The sequence below is a fragment of the Berkeleyomyces rouxiae genome, assembly GCF_048999995.1.
Source record: "Berkeleyomyces rouxiae strain 22BRR77 chromosome Unknown BrBRR77_ptg000005l, whole genome shotgun sequence".
In the NCBI taxonomy this organism is placed as follows: Eukaryota; Fungi; Ascomycota; class Sordariomycetes; order Microascales; family Ceratocystidaceae; genus Berkeleyomyces; species Berkeleyomyces rouxiae.
This window is the reverse complement of record NW_027396495.1, coordinates 1,567,688-1,580,184: the sequence shown is the minus strand read 5'-3', so window position 1 is coordinate 1,580,184 and position 12,497 is coordinate 1,567,688. Positions and strand designations below refer to the sequence as shown.

The 12,497-nt window shown below is 54.7% G+C and overlaps 4 protein-coding genes across 4 annotated transcripts; 3 read left to right on the top strand and 1 right to left on the bottom strand.

The window, feature by feature from the left end:
* Positions 1–5: 5 nt before the first annotated feature.
* Positions 6–5,529, top strand: BROUX77_005575 (uncharacterized protein; the record flags this gene model as incomplete). Its single annotated transcript, XM_073750463.1, has 3 exons — positions 6–3,593; positions 3,886–4,338; positions 4,849–5,529. 3 exons carry the CDS (start codon positions 6–8, stop codon positions 5,527–5,529), a joined length of 4,722 nt encoding a protein of 1,573 aa, XP_073604461.1.
* A 383-nt stretch (positions 5,530–5,912) lies between these two features.
* On the bottom strand, positions 5,913–8,891 carry BROUX77_005574 (uncharacterized protein; the record flags this gene model as incomplete). The annotated part of the gene is made up of 3 exons (XM_073750462.1): positions 5,913–6,758; positions 7,155–8,369; positions 8,880–8,891. 3 exons carry the CDS (start codon positions 8,889–8,891, stop codon positions 5,913–5,915), a joined length of 2,073 nt encoding a protein of 690 aa, XP_073604460.1.
* Positions 8,892–9,007: 116 nt separating this feature from the next.
* BROUX77_005573 (uncharacterized protein) lies at positions 9,008–10,195 on the top strand (the record flags this gene model as incomplete). Its single annotated transcript, XM_073750461.1, has 1 exon — positions 9,008–10,195. The coding sequence occupies one exon, from the start codon at positions 9,008–9,010 to the stop codon at positions 10,193–10,195; it is 1,188 nt and encodes a 395-aa protein (XP_073604459.1).
* A 733-nt stretch (positions 10,196–10,928) lies between these two features.
* BROUX77_005572 (uncharacterized protein) lies at positions 10,929–12,191 on the top strand (the record flags this gene model as incomplete). The annotated part of the gene is made up of 1 exon (XM_073750460.1): positions 10,929–12,191. One exon carries the CDS (start codon positions 10,929–10,931, stop codon positions 12,189–12,191), a length of 1,263 nt encoding a protein of 420 aa, XP_073604458.1.
* Between the last annotated feature and the right edge of the window lie 306 nt (positions 12,192–12,497).

The window sequence follows — 12,497 nt, the reverse complement described above, 5'->3', positions numbered from 1 at the left end:
AGGAAATGGGGGCTAGGGGTACTTATATAGATGTTGTTCTAAATAAAACTTGTTCTACCTCTGCCTTCGTCGACTCCGGTTGCCTGTGTCTTGCCACTGTCTCTCCGCGCACCGCTACCCGCGCCCACGCTGCCATCCTGCCCATCTGCCCTCGTCCAATTGCTCAAGTAGTTGATGACCGAAATCCACCCGTCATAGACCAAGTTGCTGTCTTCGATCTTGGTCTCGGAGGATTGGACGAGAAACTCTACGCCTACATCGTCCCCGGTCAGTCTGAAGACCTTATCCTCGGTCAAGGATGGATTGCCAAACACGATGCTTCCCTTCGCCCCGCGCAAAACGAAGTATTCATCCGCCTGCCCACGCCTCTTCGCCTGACTACAACCACCGCTGACCCCAACGTTCTCCCCGTCTCCGCCCGCGCCATCCGTGCCTTCCAGTTGAGAGCCCGACGCTCTCCCAATGTCCGCATTTTCTCCGCCACGCTCCATGACATTGAGAAAGCTCTCAAAGCCAAGATCTACACCGACCCCCGTGCCAACTGTCCCGAGTGGCTTCTTCCCGTCATCGACGCCTTCGATAGGAAGAAAGCTTCTGAGCTTCCCCCGAACCGCCCTGGAATTGATACAGAGATCCGCCTTAAACCAGGCTTGTCCCCGCCCTCGTGTCCTCTGTACTCAATGAGCCGAGAAGAACTGCTGCTCCTCCGGAAAACCCTCTACGACCTGCTGGACGCTGGCTTTATCCGAGCTAGTAGTGCTGAAGGCGGTGCCCCCGTCATCTTCGTGAAGAAACCTGGTGGTGGTCTTCGTTTTTGCGTAGACTACCGTGCCCTGAACAGCGTCACGGAGAAGGATGGTTACCCGTTACCACTGATCAACGACACCCTCCGTGATATTGCTGCTGCCAAGTACGTTTCCAAAGTTGACGTCATCTCTGCTTTCCATCGCCTCCGTCTTAAAGAAGGCAGTGAAGCCTACACGGCCTTCCGCACCCACCTCGGCGCGTATGAATGGCTGGTCACCCCTTTCGGTCTCACTGGTGCTCCTGCTGCGTTCCAACGTTTCATCAACCATGTTCTCTCCCGCTGGCTTGGAATATCCTGCTCCGCTTACCTCGATGATGTAGTGATTTACAGCTCTGACTCCCACGAACACCACCGTGACCTTGTCCGTCAGATCATCCGCGCTCTTGGAGATGCTGGCCTGCAACTTGATTGGGACAAAAGTGAATTCGAATCCCCGTCCATCAAGTACCTCGGCTTCATTGTTGAACCCGGCTCCGGCATCCGTGCAGACCCAGACAAAGTCAAAGCCATCCAGGAATGGGAGGCTCCCACGTCTGTCCGCGGAGTCCGTAGTTTTCTTGGGTTTGCCAACTTCTACCGCTGTTTTGTCCCCGAATACTCCACCGTCGCTGCTCCCCTGACTCTGCTGACCAAGAAGGACCAACCCTTCAAGTGGGAAGACGAACAACTCCGTTCGTTTGAAGCTTTGAAGAAGGCCCTTGTCTCTGCCCCGCTCCTTGCCACCTTTGACCCTGACCTCCCCACCATCGTTGAAGCCGATGCTTCCGGCTGGGCCCTGGGAGGTTCCCTCAGACAGCAAGGTGCTGATTCTCTTTGGCGTCCTGTTGCTTACTTCTCGCGAAAGCTCAGCCCAGCGGAAGTCAACTACCCTATCCACGATAAGGAAATGTTGGCCATCCACTCCTGCCTCCGCGCTTGGCGCTCCTACCTCGCTGGCATCCCGTTCGAAGTACACACCGACCACCAGAACCTTTTGTACTTCCAGAAGCAAAGAACCCTGTCAGAACGCCAACGCCGCTGGGCCCATGAATTGTCCGAGTTCGACTTTCGGTTAATTCATCGACCCGGCGTTACTCAAGTGACCTCCGATGCCCTTTCCCGCCGCGACCAAGACCTGCCCCAAGACCTCTCCGATGAACGCCTCCAGTCCCGTGTCCACCAAGTTCTGCGCCCTGACGGGCCCGACTTCGTCATTGCCGCCGCCGTTTGGGCTAAAGAGCCTGACAAAGACCCTGAAGGAACCCTGACCCTCGACCACGCTGCCCTAGATGCCCCTTTTGCTGACCCGGAACTCCAGACCCTCTGGCACTCGGCACTTACCCGTAACGAACGTTATTGGCAAGCGCGACAAGCTGTCCAAGAACAAGCCCGCTCGTTCCCCAACGAGTGGGGCCTTCCTTGGCAGATCAGCGAGTGTACCCTCGACTCCGCCACCCGTCTCCTCTGGCGTGACCGCCTGTGGATCCCGTACTACGAGCCCCTCCGCACTCGTATCATCCAGCAAGTCCATGACTCCACGCTTACCGGTCACCCTGGAGGATCAGCAACCCGTGATCTAGTCAGCCGCTCCTACGCTTGGCCTGGCCTCTCTGACGATGTCCGCCGCTTCGTTGGTAATTGCGACACTTGCGGTAAAAGCAAGATTTGGCGCGACCAGAAGCGTGGCCTCCTGAAGCCCCTGCCCGTCCCGGACCGTGCCTGGCAAGAACTCGCCATGGATTTCATCGTCGGTCTCCCTGAGTCCGAAGGCTGCACTACAATTTTGGGAATCACCGATCGGCTGTCGAAGAGTAAAATCTTGATACCGATGCAATCTTACACTGCCCCAGATGTTGCCAGAGCCTTTATAACCCATGTCTTTGCTCACCACGGCCTACCTCGCGCCATCACTTCCGACCGAGGCCCTCAGTTCACCGGTTTATTCTGGACAGAAGTCTGTCGCCAACTCTCCATCACCCGCCGCCTCTCCACCGCGTTTCACCCCGAGACCGACGGCGCCCAAGAGCGTTCCAACCAAGAGATCGAGACTTACCTTCGTGCCTTCACCGCTTTCCTGCAAGACGACTGGGCTGCACTTCTCCCCCAAGCCCAGGTCGCCCTGAACAATCGCACCGCTACTGCCACTGGCCTTTCCCCGTTTTTCTTTACCCACGGTTACAACATTGACCCCCTCGACTTGACTACCGACCACGAACCAGGCTCCACCGTCTCCCCCGCCACTGCCGGCCACAACTGGCTCGCCAAGCACCGCGACGCAACCGCGTTCGCCCAAGCCTCCATGGCTGTCGCCCTCGAAACACAGGAACGACATGCCAACCGGGGACGCCAGGCAGCGGAAGCTTTCAAAGTCGGCGACCGAGTCTACCTGCGTCTGCGCAACGTGCGCACCATCCGCCCCTCCAAGACACTCGACTGGCTTGCCTTGCCGTACCGCGTGATCCAAATCGTTGGCACACACGCCGTAAAACTCGACACGCCCACCGGTATCCACCCCGTCTTCCACGTGAGTCTTGTCCGCCGCGCCCGTGATGACCCTCTGCCTTCCCAAGTCCTAGCCAACCCGGAACCACCTGCAATCGCGCCCGAAGAAGCCTCCGGCGATTTAGTGGCTGGCGAGTATCTTGTCGACGAGATCCTACGACACAAGGTCGTCGACAAACGTCACAAAGTGCTCGTCCAGTGGACTGGATGGGCAGAGCCAACGTGGGAACCCTTGTCACACGTCAAAGACACAGCAGCCCTTGAGAGATACGAGCAGACCCACGAGTGCCCCTGGAAGTTGCCAGTAGTCCCCCGGAGGAGAGGGAGGAGGAGGCGATTGTAACGATCTATGGATCGAGGTAGGCTCAGGCTCCGCCCTCACCGCCGTTTACACCGCCGTCCACACCGCCTTGCATACCGCCGTTACTCACCGCCTGCCAAACCCGTGTGCACACCGCCGTTGTCAAGGGTACGCGTCATGCCTCTACCGCGTGTATATAGATAGTGTTGTTTCCGCCCGTTTTCTTGTACATTAGTCTTTTCTCTTTATCTGTTTCTTAATTTATTTCTGCTGTTCTAAAAGCGTTCTCCTTTAGACCGTAAAGCCTTACATGCTGCTCCTCCGGAAAACCCTCTACGACCTGCTGGACGCTGGCTTTATCCGAGCTAGTAGTGCTGAAGGCGGTGCCCCCGTCATCTTCGTGAAGAAACCTGGTGGTGGTCTTCGTTTTTGCGTAGACTACCGTGCCCTGAACAGCGTCACGGAGAAGGATGGTTACCCGTTACCACTGATCAACGACACCCTCCGTGATATTGCTGCTGCCAAGTACGTTTCCAAAGTTGACGTCATCTCTGCTTTCCATCGCCTCCGTCTTAAAGAAGGCAGTGAAGCCTACACGGCCTTCCGCACCCACCTCGGCGCGTATGAATGGCTGGTCACCCCTTTCGGTCTCACTGGTGCTCCTGCTGCGTTCCAACGTTTCATCAACCATGTTCTCTCCCGCTGGCTTGGAATATCCTGCTCCGCTTACCTCGATGATGTAGTGATTGTGAGCGGTTCACTAAGTACAAGAAAGTCTTGCAGTTATGACCAAAATGCTGTTTATTATCTTTTGATGGAGAGAAAAGGAAGAAGAAAGACTAAACTAAACAGCGGATTTGGGTCTACTATATAGACATTTTTGTGCTTACAAATGCAAGTTCCCGATCGGCTCAATATCCCTCCGTGAGCTCCTTATGTCCGAGTTTTCGGCGATAACTCGAGGTTAACTCCGATCCCGTCGGAATCCCTCAGTTTCCCTCGGAACACTTCGGACCTTTCTGCATCCTGCCGGATTAGGCGAATCCTACCCACGGACCTCAAGTCCGACCCGGTCCGAGCTCTCCGAAGCCTCCGAAGAGTTGCCGAAGTTCATCCGAAACCTTGCCCAAATTCGGTGAAACGACCTGCATTCGAAAGCACTGGATCAGCTCTGTCTGATCCAACCACGGGTTCTCAACCCGTAACAGTGATTTACAGCTCTGACTCCCACGAACACCACCGTGACCTTGTCCGTCAGATCATCCGCGCTCTTGGAGATGCTGGCCTGCAACTTGATTGGGACAAAAGTGAATTCGAATCCCCGTCCATCAAGTACCTCGGCTTCATTGTTGAACCCGGCTCCGGCATCCGTGCAGACCCAGACAAAGTCAAAGCCATCCAGGAATGGGAGGCTCCCACGTCTGTCCGCGGAGTCCGTAGTTTTCTTGGGTTTGCCAACTTCTACCGCTGTTTTGTCCCCGAATACTCCACCGTCGCTGCTCCCCTGACTCTGCTGACCAAGAAGGACCAACCCTTCAAGTGGGAAGACGAACAACTCCGTTCGTTTGAAGCTTTGAAGAAGGCCCTTGTCTCTGCCCCGCTCCTTGCCACCTTTGACCCTGACCTCCCCACCATCGTTGAAGCCGATGCTTCCGGCTGGGCCCTGGGAGGTTCCCTCAGACAGCAAGGTGCTGATTCTCTTTGGCGTCCTGTTGCTTACTTCTCGCGAAAGCTCAGCCCAGCGGAAGTCAACTACCCTATCCACGATAAGGAAATGTTGGCCATCCACTCCTGCCTCCGCGCTTGGCGCTCCTACCTCGCTGGCATCCCGTTCGAAGTACACACCGACCACCAGAACCTTTTGTACTTCCAGAAGCAAAGAACCCTGTCAGAACGCCAACGCCGCTGGGCCCATGAATTGTGTGACGGGTTTCACTAAGTATGAGAAAATCTCATAGTTATGACCAAATGCTGTTTATTATCTTTAACATAGGGAAGAAAAGAAAGAAAAAGAAGAAGAAAATCTAAACTAAAGATGGGGGAACTGGCCATGCTTTATAGGCGTTCGAGAATCCAGTTGTGTGGGCCCCACCGGGGCAATCGGCCCTATGACCCCTGTCCAAGAAAAGTGGGTCCATACCCCCTGAACATAAAAGTGGGTCCCGACCCATGTGACACAAGAAGTGGGGCCGACCCCTGGTCGAATAAAAGTGGGTCGACAAACCCTAACCCAAAAGTGGACCCAACTTCAAATCATACAAAAAGTGGGTCAACATGGATCAGCCCAAAGATGATCCAACATCGGGTCCACGACCCGTAACATTACCTCCCACCTCTCTGTGGGCGCGGACCTGTCATCGCGCCAGCCTGTGGCTCTCCAACGTCATCCTCATCTCCAAACTCGGCTTCGAAAGTCTCCAGTGCTTCCGTCTCCTCAAAGTCGGCTCGCGGTCTCCAGTCTGGCTCTGCGTACCCTGCCCATTTGACAAGTACCTCTCTGCGGTAGCCTCTTCCCACGCGTCTTCGGCGGCTTCTCAAGATTCGCTCGACCAAGTATTCAGGCTCTCCATATTCGTTCTCTTCGAGCGCGGGGGGTTGCGTGTCGTCGGTCTTTTGGGAGGGGAGTGGATTCCCGGCTGCTCTCTTGATCAGGTCGACATGGAACTTCGGGTAGATATTCGTAGGCACATCAAGCTCGACAACGTGGGGAGATACGACTTTCGTCACTCGGTATTTGGCGTTGACCCACGACATTTTCTTGGAAATCTGGGGTGTCGAAATGTTCTTTAGCTTGAGCCACACTAGGTCGCCTACTTCGAAACGCTCTTGGCTGCTGCGTGACTTGTTGGCCTGATTCTCCATTTCTTGCTGTCGTGACGCCATGGCGGCTTGTGCCAACTCCCAGCCTTCACGGAATCTCTCAACGAATCTCTCGGCGTCTTGCTGTTCCAGTGTCTTCGGCGACTCTTCCGGTTGAACTTGCTCGACCGTGTCCACATGGTAGCCGTGGGTGAGGAAAAACGGGCTCACCCCCATGGAGGTATTGCGGTTGTTGATGGCTAACCTTGCGGCAGGCAACAGTTCCGGCCAGTCGTACTGGGAATAGGTAACGAACGCTCTCATGTACGCCAACACTTCCTGGTTCATCCGTTCCGTGGCTCCGTCTGTCTGGGGATGGAATCCCGTGGATAGTCTTCTCTCGATGCCGGTTAAACGACATAGGCTGCTCCAAAATTCGCTCGTCCAGTTGGTTCCTCTGTCTGACGTGAGGGCGTGTGGGAAGCCGTGATACTTCCAGTGACATTGCAAGAATCTCTCGGCGCAATGTGTCGCGGTCATTGTTGTCATCGCTTCAAGGGTCACAGCTCCTGTCAATCTGTCGACAATCACCATCAGGTATCTCGGGTCGCCAGGCTTCCGTGCCGGCAGTTCAGTCATGAAATCGATTCCCAGCTCTGAATGTGGTCTTTCCGGTATCGGCAGTGGTCGCAGTAGTCCTTTCTTCCGTTCTCGCCAAACTTTGGATCTTCCGCACACGTCGCAGTTCGCACAGAAGCGACGTACATCTCTCGAAATACCGGGCCAGAAGAAGTCGCGTGATAGAATGGCAAGCGTGCCGTCTCGTCCCGGGTGGCCAGTAACGTGTGAATCATGTGTACTCTGAATCAACGCTGTCCGTAGGGGCTCCCAGTCTGGTATAAAAAGCTTCTGTCGATATACAAGGGCGCCTCGGTTGTCGAATTCACATTCGGCTATGGATATCGCTACCTTTTTGGTCAGTGTCGGGGGAAAACTTCTCTCTGCGGCCGCTAGAGCCTTGTACATTTCGTGGAAATCGCTGTCCTTCGTCTTTGCTTCGTCCCACAGGCGCTGTAAATCTTGCTGCGAAAATATCTGGTCTCCGTGGGGGACAATGTCGGTTCTCTGAACGATCTCCGCCGGGGACAGAGCTACTGTCGTTGCTCCGGGAAGCCAGTGATCCTTGACTAGCTTCATGATTCGAGATTTGAGTCGCTCATCATCCTCGCCCTGGGGGGTGTCCTGCTCTCGTCGACTCAACGCATCGGGCTTTCCGTTCTTGACTCCTGCTCGAAACTCCAGTTGGAAATCATACTCTGAAAGTGTCTGTGACCACCGAACCTGTCTCTCCGATAGCTTGCGCGTTGTCATAAAATATTGAAGATTCCTGTGGTCGGTAAGAATCTTAAACGGGGCTCCAAGACTCTTTAGTTCGCCTCTCCATTCTTCGAGACACTTGATGACAGCTAACAACTCTTTATCATGGATCTCGTAGTTGACTTCGGCGGGGCTCAGCTTCTTCGAGAAAAACGCAACGGGGCGGAGGCTTCCAGTCTCGTCGACCTGCGACAGCGTACCTCCCAGTGCCCATCCTGAGCAGTCGCACTCTACTATTGTAGGCCGTTCTTCATCCCACATTGCTAGCACGGGGGCTCTCATGAAGTCGTTCTTCAGCTTCTCAAAGGCTTGATCTTCTGTCTTGCCCCACTTCCACGGCTCTTCTTTCTTCGTAAGTCGAACTAACGGCGCTGCAACTTCGCTGAATAAAGGGATGAATTGGCGGTAAAAATTCGCAAAGCCAAGAAAACTGCGGACGCCCTTCACATTCGTAGGAGGCTGCCACTCGCGGATTGCAGCCACTTTTGTGGGGTCGACTTTTATTCCCTCTCCAGCCTGGATGATAAAGCCCAGGTACTTCGTCCCGGTCACCGCAAACTCGCACTTGTTCAGGTCTAAACGTAGGCCAGCATCGCCCAATCTCTTCAACACAAGATTGTAAGAACGTAGATAACGTCACGGTCAAAGATGAACTAAAAGGGTTAGAACCCTGACCGTGCACGCTAAATTCCAATAGTACGTGCAAGACGAAACGGCTAGAGCAATAACAGGAAGTTAGAACTCTACTACTGCACAATAAGGCACAGAGACGTGCACGATAACAAGCAAAAGCAAGAGAGTCCAAGATATAGTCTCCAACTACGATCTAGACTCTCGGTCAAAGCGGACGATTGAAATCTACGCAGGTAGCATTTCGATAGGAGGCCACGCGGAGCGTGCGACTCAAAACTTACATAAAAAGGACAGTAGCAACTTAACGAGACTTGGTTTCCTTTAGAACTCAAGTTGAAGTTTGCGTTTCAAGAGACTCCCACCTTAAGAAACGTTCGTACTACACATTCCCTTACCTTATCATACTTATTTTACTTCACCTTACTTCCGACTCCCTTATTTTCCTTCAATTGAATATCAACTCTAAACTCATTCTATTACCTCTCCTACCATATTACACTCTTCAACTTCTACTCGTTTGACTTTGGAGTTGTAATTCTTTATCTCTTTTATTCCACAAACACTTTATTATTTCTTTCAAAAAAAAAAAACTACCTCCTCCCCAGGAAATGAAGATGGCTCTCCAGGATGGACCCAAGGACACTACAGGCCATGTTGATGGCGAGGGAGTTACCCCTGTAGTGGAAGCCAGTCAGGCTCACCCCGGAGGTTCGCTGGTCAGCTCGGACTCATCGACAAGAGCCGAGCCCCACGAGGCCGATGGAGGGCACGAACCGCCCAGCTCCTCGTCGTCAGACGACGAGGAACAAGTTCAAGAAGCGTGCCCCAAGTGGGCACAGAACCTCATACTTCAGCTTGCCACACAGGCAGGAAAAGCTGAACGACGCCAGAGCGAGGCGCTGGACCAAATGGTCAAGGTTTTCAGCGACAGCCAGGAGGCTGCGCAGCGTCGCAAGATCCCAAAGGCCCCGACTTACAGTGTCCAAAAGCTCAAACTTGAAGCCACTGTTGGTGAAGTCGAGGATTGGATTGCGGGAATCATCGAGGTCAACGCGACTATGGCACCCGGGCAACCGGACCGCTACTATGTCGTGTGGGCAGTCGCCCAAATGCAGGCTCACCTGCAGAACAGCTGGCGGGGGCACCGCAAAGCGAAAGGGCTCGACAACCCCACCTTCGAGGATCTAGCGTCGTTCTTGCGCAAAGAACATTCCAACCCAGGACAGCGTATTAAGGACACAATAGATGCGTTGGAGAATCTGTCCCCTCGGGAGGACGAGGACCCACTGACGCACTTTACGTCCTATCAGAACTATGTCTCGCTGCTGGGACCAAAGTATGCCCCGATGGGTCGTTACGAAGTTTTCCGTTTTCTTGGAAAGTTCCCCGGCTGGTTGCAGAGGGAATTCACCAAGCAGGAGAAGTGGAAGGTAGACACGGTCGAGGAAGTGGCTTATGCCCTGCACCGACTGTGGAAGTCGTCCTACAGAACCCTGAAAGGAAAGAAGACCGAGGAGAACGACCGCAAGGCTCGGACCAGGAAGCGGGAGTATGCTGAGCCAACCAAGAAAGCCTGGAAAAAGACGCACGACCAAAGTGAGGGAGTGCAGTGCTTTGGCTGTGGTAAAATGGGCCACTACAAAAGCAACTGCCCAACCAAGCGGGTTGAGAAGAGGCGCACCCAGGATGATGGCCGTGGCACCCGGGTTGAGGCCAAACGGCCGAAGGTGCAACAGACTAGTCGCCTGAAGCCAGCAGAGATTTTCTCCAGCAGTGAGGACTCGGGAAACGAGTAGAGGTAGACTCGGGTTCCCTATCGGGGCTACCTCTAATTAGCGCAGCACCAGGAACATGTCTCCAGACACGTGGTTTTGTCAGAGTCGACAGACAGTGGAAGGCTCTCAAGATCGATCTAGATACATGCTCTGAGGTTCCATTAATTGATGTCTCATTTGCTGAAAAAATGAACTTTGAAAAAGTGAATGACGATTCCCAGGAACTAGGCGCTGCCGACGAAGGGATAAATATGAAAACCAAAGGCACTTACCGTGTATTGGCGTGTAACGATCTATGGATCGAGGTAGGCTCAGGCTCCGCCCTCACCGCCGTTTACACCGCCGTCCACACCGCCTTGCATACCGCCGTTACTCACCGCCTGCCAAACCCGTGTGCACACCGCCGTTGTCAAGGGTACGCGTCATGCCTCTACCGCGTGTATATAGATAGTGTTGTTTCCGCCCGTTTTCTTGTACATTAGTCTTTTCTCTTTATCTGTTTCTTAATTTATTTCTGCTGTTCTAAAAGCGTTCTCCTTTAGACCGTAAAGCCTTACAATAGAAACAGATCTTTCTTCGTCCTCTCGACCCCGTTCCCTGTCCTCGTTCCTCGACCTCGTTTCTTGTCCTCGTTCCTCGACCTCGTTTCTTGTCCTCGTCCCTCGACTACGTTCCTTGAACCAGACTCTGTTCCCACCTTGTCCCCTCGTCCAACGCCAATTACCTCCGTTCCCAACGTTCCTGTGACCGTCACATGTCCTACCGCGTCCCCCCTCAAGACCCTGATTCTGACTCTGACGCTGCTTCTCAAAACTCTGTCTTCTTTGACCCCGCCTCGCCTCCCGCAACCATGTCCAACCCCACTGTCCCCGGCCCGAGCAACGCAGGCCCCTCCATGCAAGACTTGTTCCAAGCCCTCCAGACCATGCGTGAGGAAAATGAACGTGCGCAGCAACAACTGCGCGCAGACAACGAACGCGCACAGCTACAACTGCGCGAAGAGTTCTCCCGCGCGCAACAACAGCGGGACCAGGAGATCGCCAATCTCCAGGCCTTTGCCCGCGCTGCCACTGCCTCCCCTGCTCCCCCCGTTCTTGCTACTCCGTCCGTCCCCGTTGCCACAGCTGACGCCTTTGTCAAACGCCCCAAGCCCAAGATTCCCGATATTCCCCTGTTCAGCGGCAAGAGAGCCGAGTACCGCGTTTGGGCCATGTACGCCCGCCAAAAGATCGCGCGTGACGGTCCCTCCATCGGTGACGATGGGGACCAGTACACATATCTTTTTGCCCGCATGTCCACCGAAGCCCAGAACCTTGTTGCTGTTTACTTTGCCCGTGGCCTTGAGATGGGCTACACCGCTGCCACTTTCCTCGCATACCTGGACAGAATGTTCATCGACCCGTATGCTGCCGAGCGCGCCTCCACGCAACTCCAGAACCTCCGCCAGCGGGATAACGAGCCGTTCGCTCTTTTCCTGCCCAAGTTCGAGAAGTTGCTCGGCGAAGCTGGTACTGACTCCGACCGTGCCAGCATCTCTATCCTGCGCACCGCCCTCTGTCCAGAACTGCGTCGGGCCATGGCGAACCCGAGGACGGATTACACCTACGAGGATTACAAGTCCGAGTTGTTTACCGTCTCTTCCAAGCTGGAGGAATGCAACGTCCTCGAGCGTTCTTCCAGCAGGATAACCCCGTCCTTCCCTGCCAACCCTGCACCTGTCCGCCACCCCGACGCCATGGACTGGACCCCCACCATCACCACCACGGCCCTGAAGCCATTGACCGACGAGGAGCGCGAGCGCCTTCGCCGCAACCGCGCCTGCTTCCGCTGCCGCCAGACTGGCCATCTGCGCCAGAACTGCCCGCTAAACTTTGCTCCTACTACCACTGTCCCTGTCCGCTCCGCCAACCTTTACCAGCCTGCTATGCCGACCCCGGCTCTGCCTCTGCCTCTGCCTCTGCCCGCGCCTGCGCCCACGCCCGTGCCCCGCGACATGTCGGGAAATGGAGAGCTCTAGGCGAACGTCGCCGTCTAGAGCCCCAAGGAGAGAAGATCGCTCGGGAGGAAATGGGGGCTAGGGGTACTTATATAGATGTTGTTCTAAATAAAACTTGTTCTACCTCTGCCTTCGTCGACTCCGGTTGCCTGTGTCTTGCCACTGTCTCTCCGCGCACCGCTACCCGCGCCCACGCTGCCATCCTGCCCATCTGCCCTCGTCCAATTGCTCAAGTAGTTGATGACCGAAATCCACCCGTCATAGACCAAGTTGCTGTCTTCGATCTTGGTCTCGGAGGATTGGACGAGAAACTTTACGCCTACATCG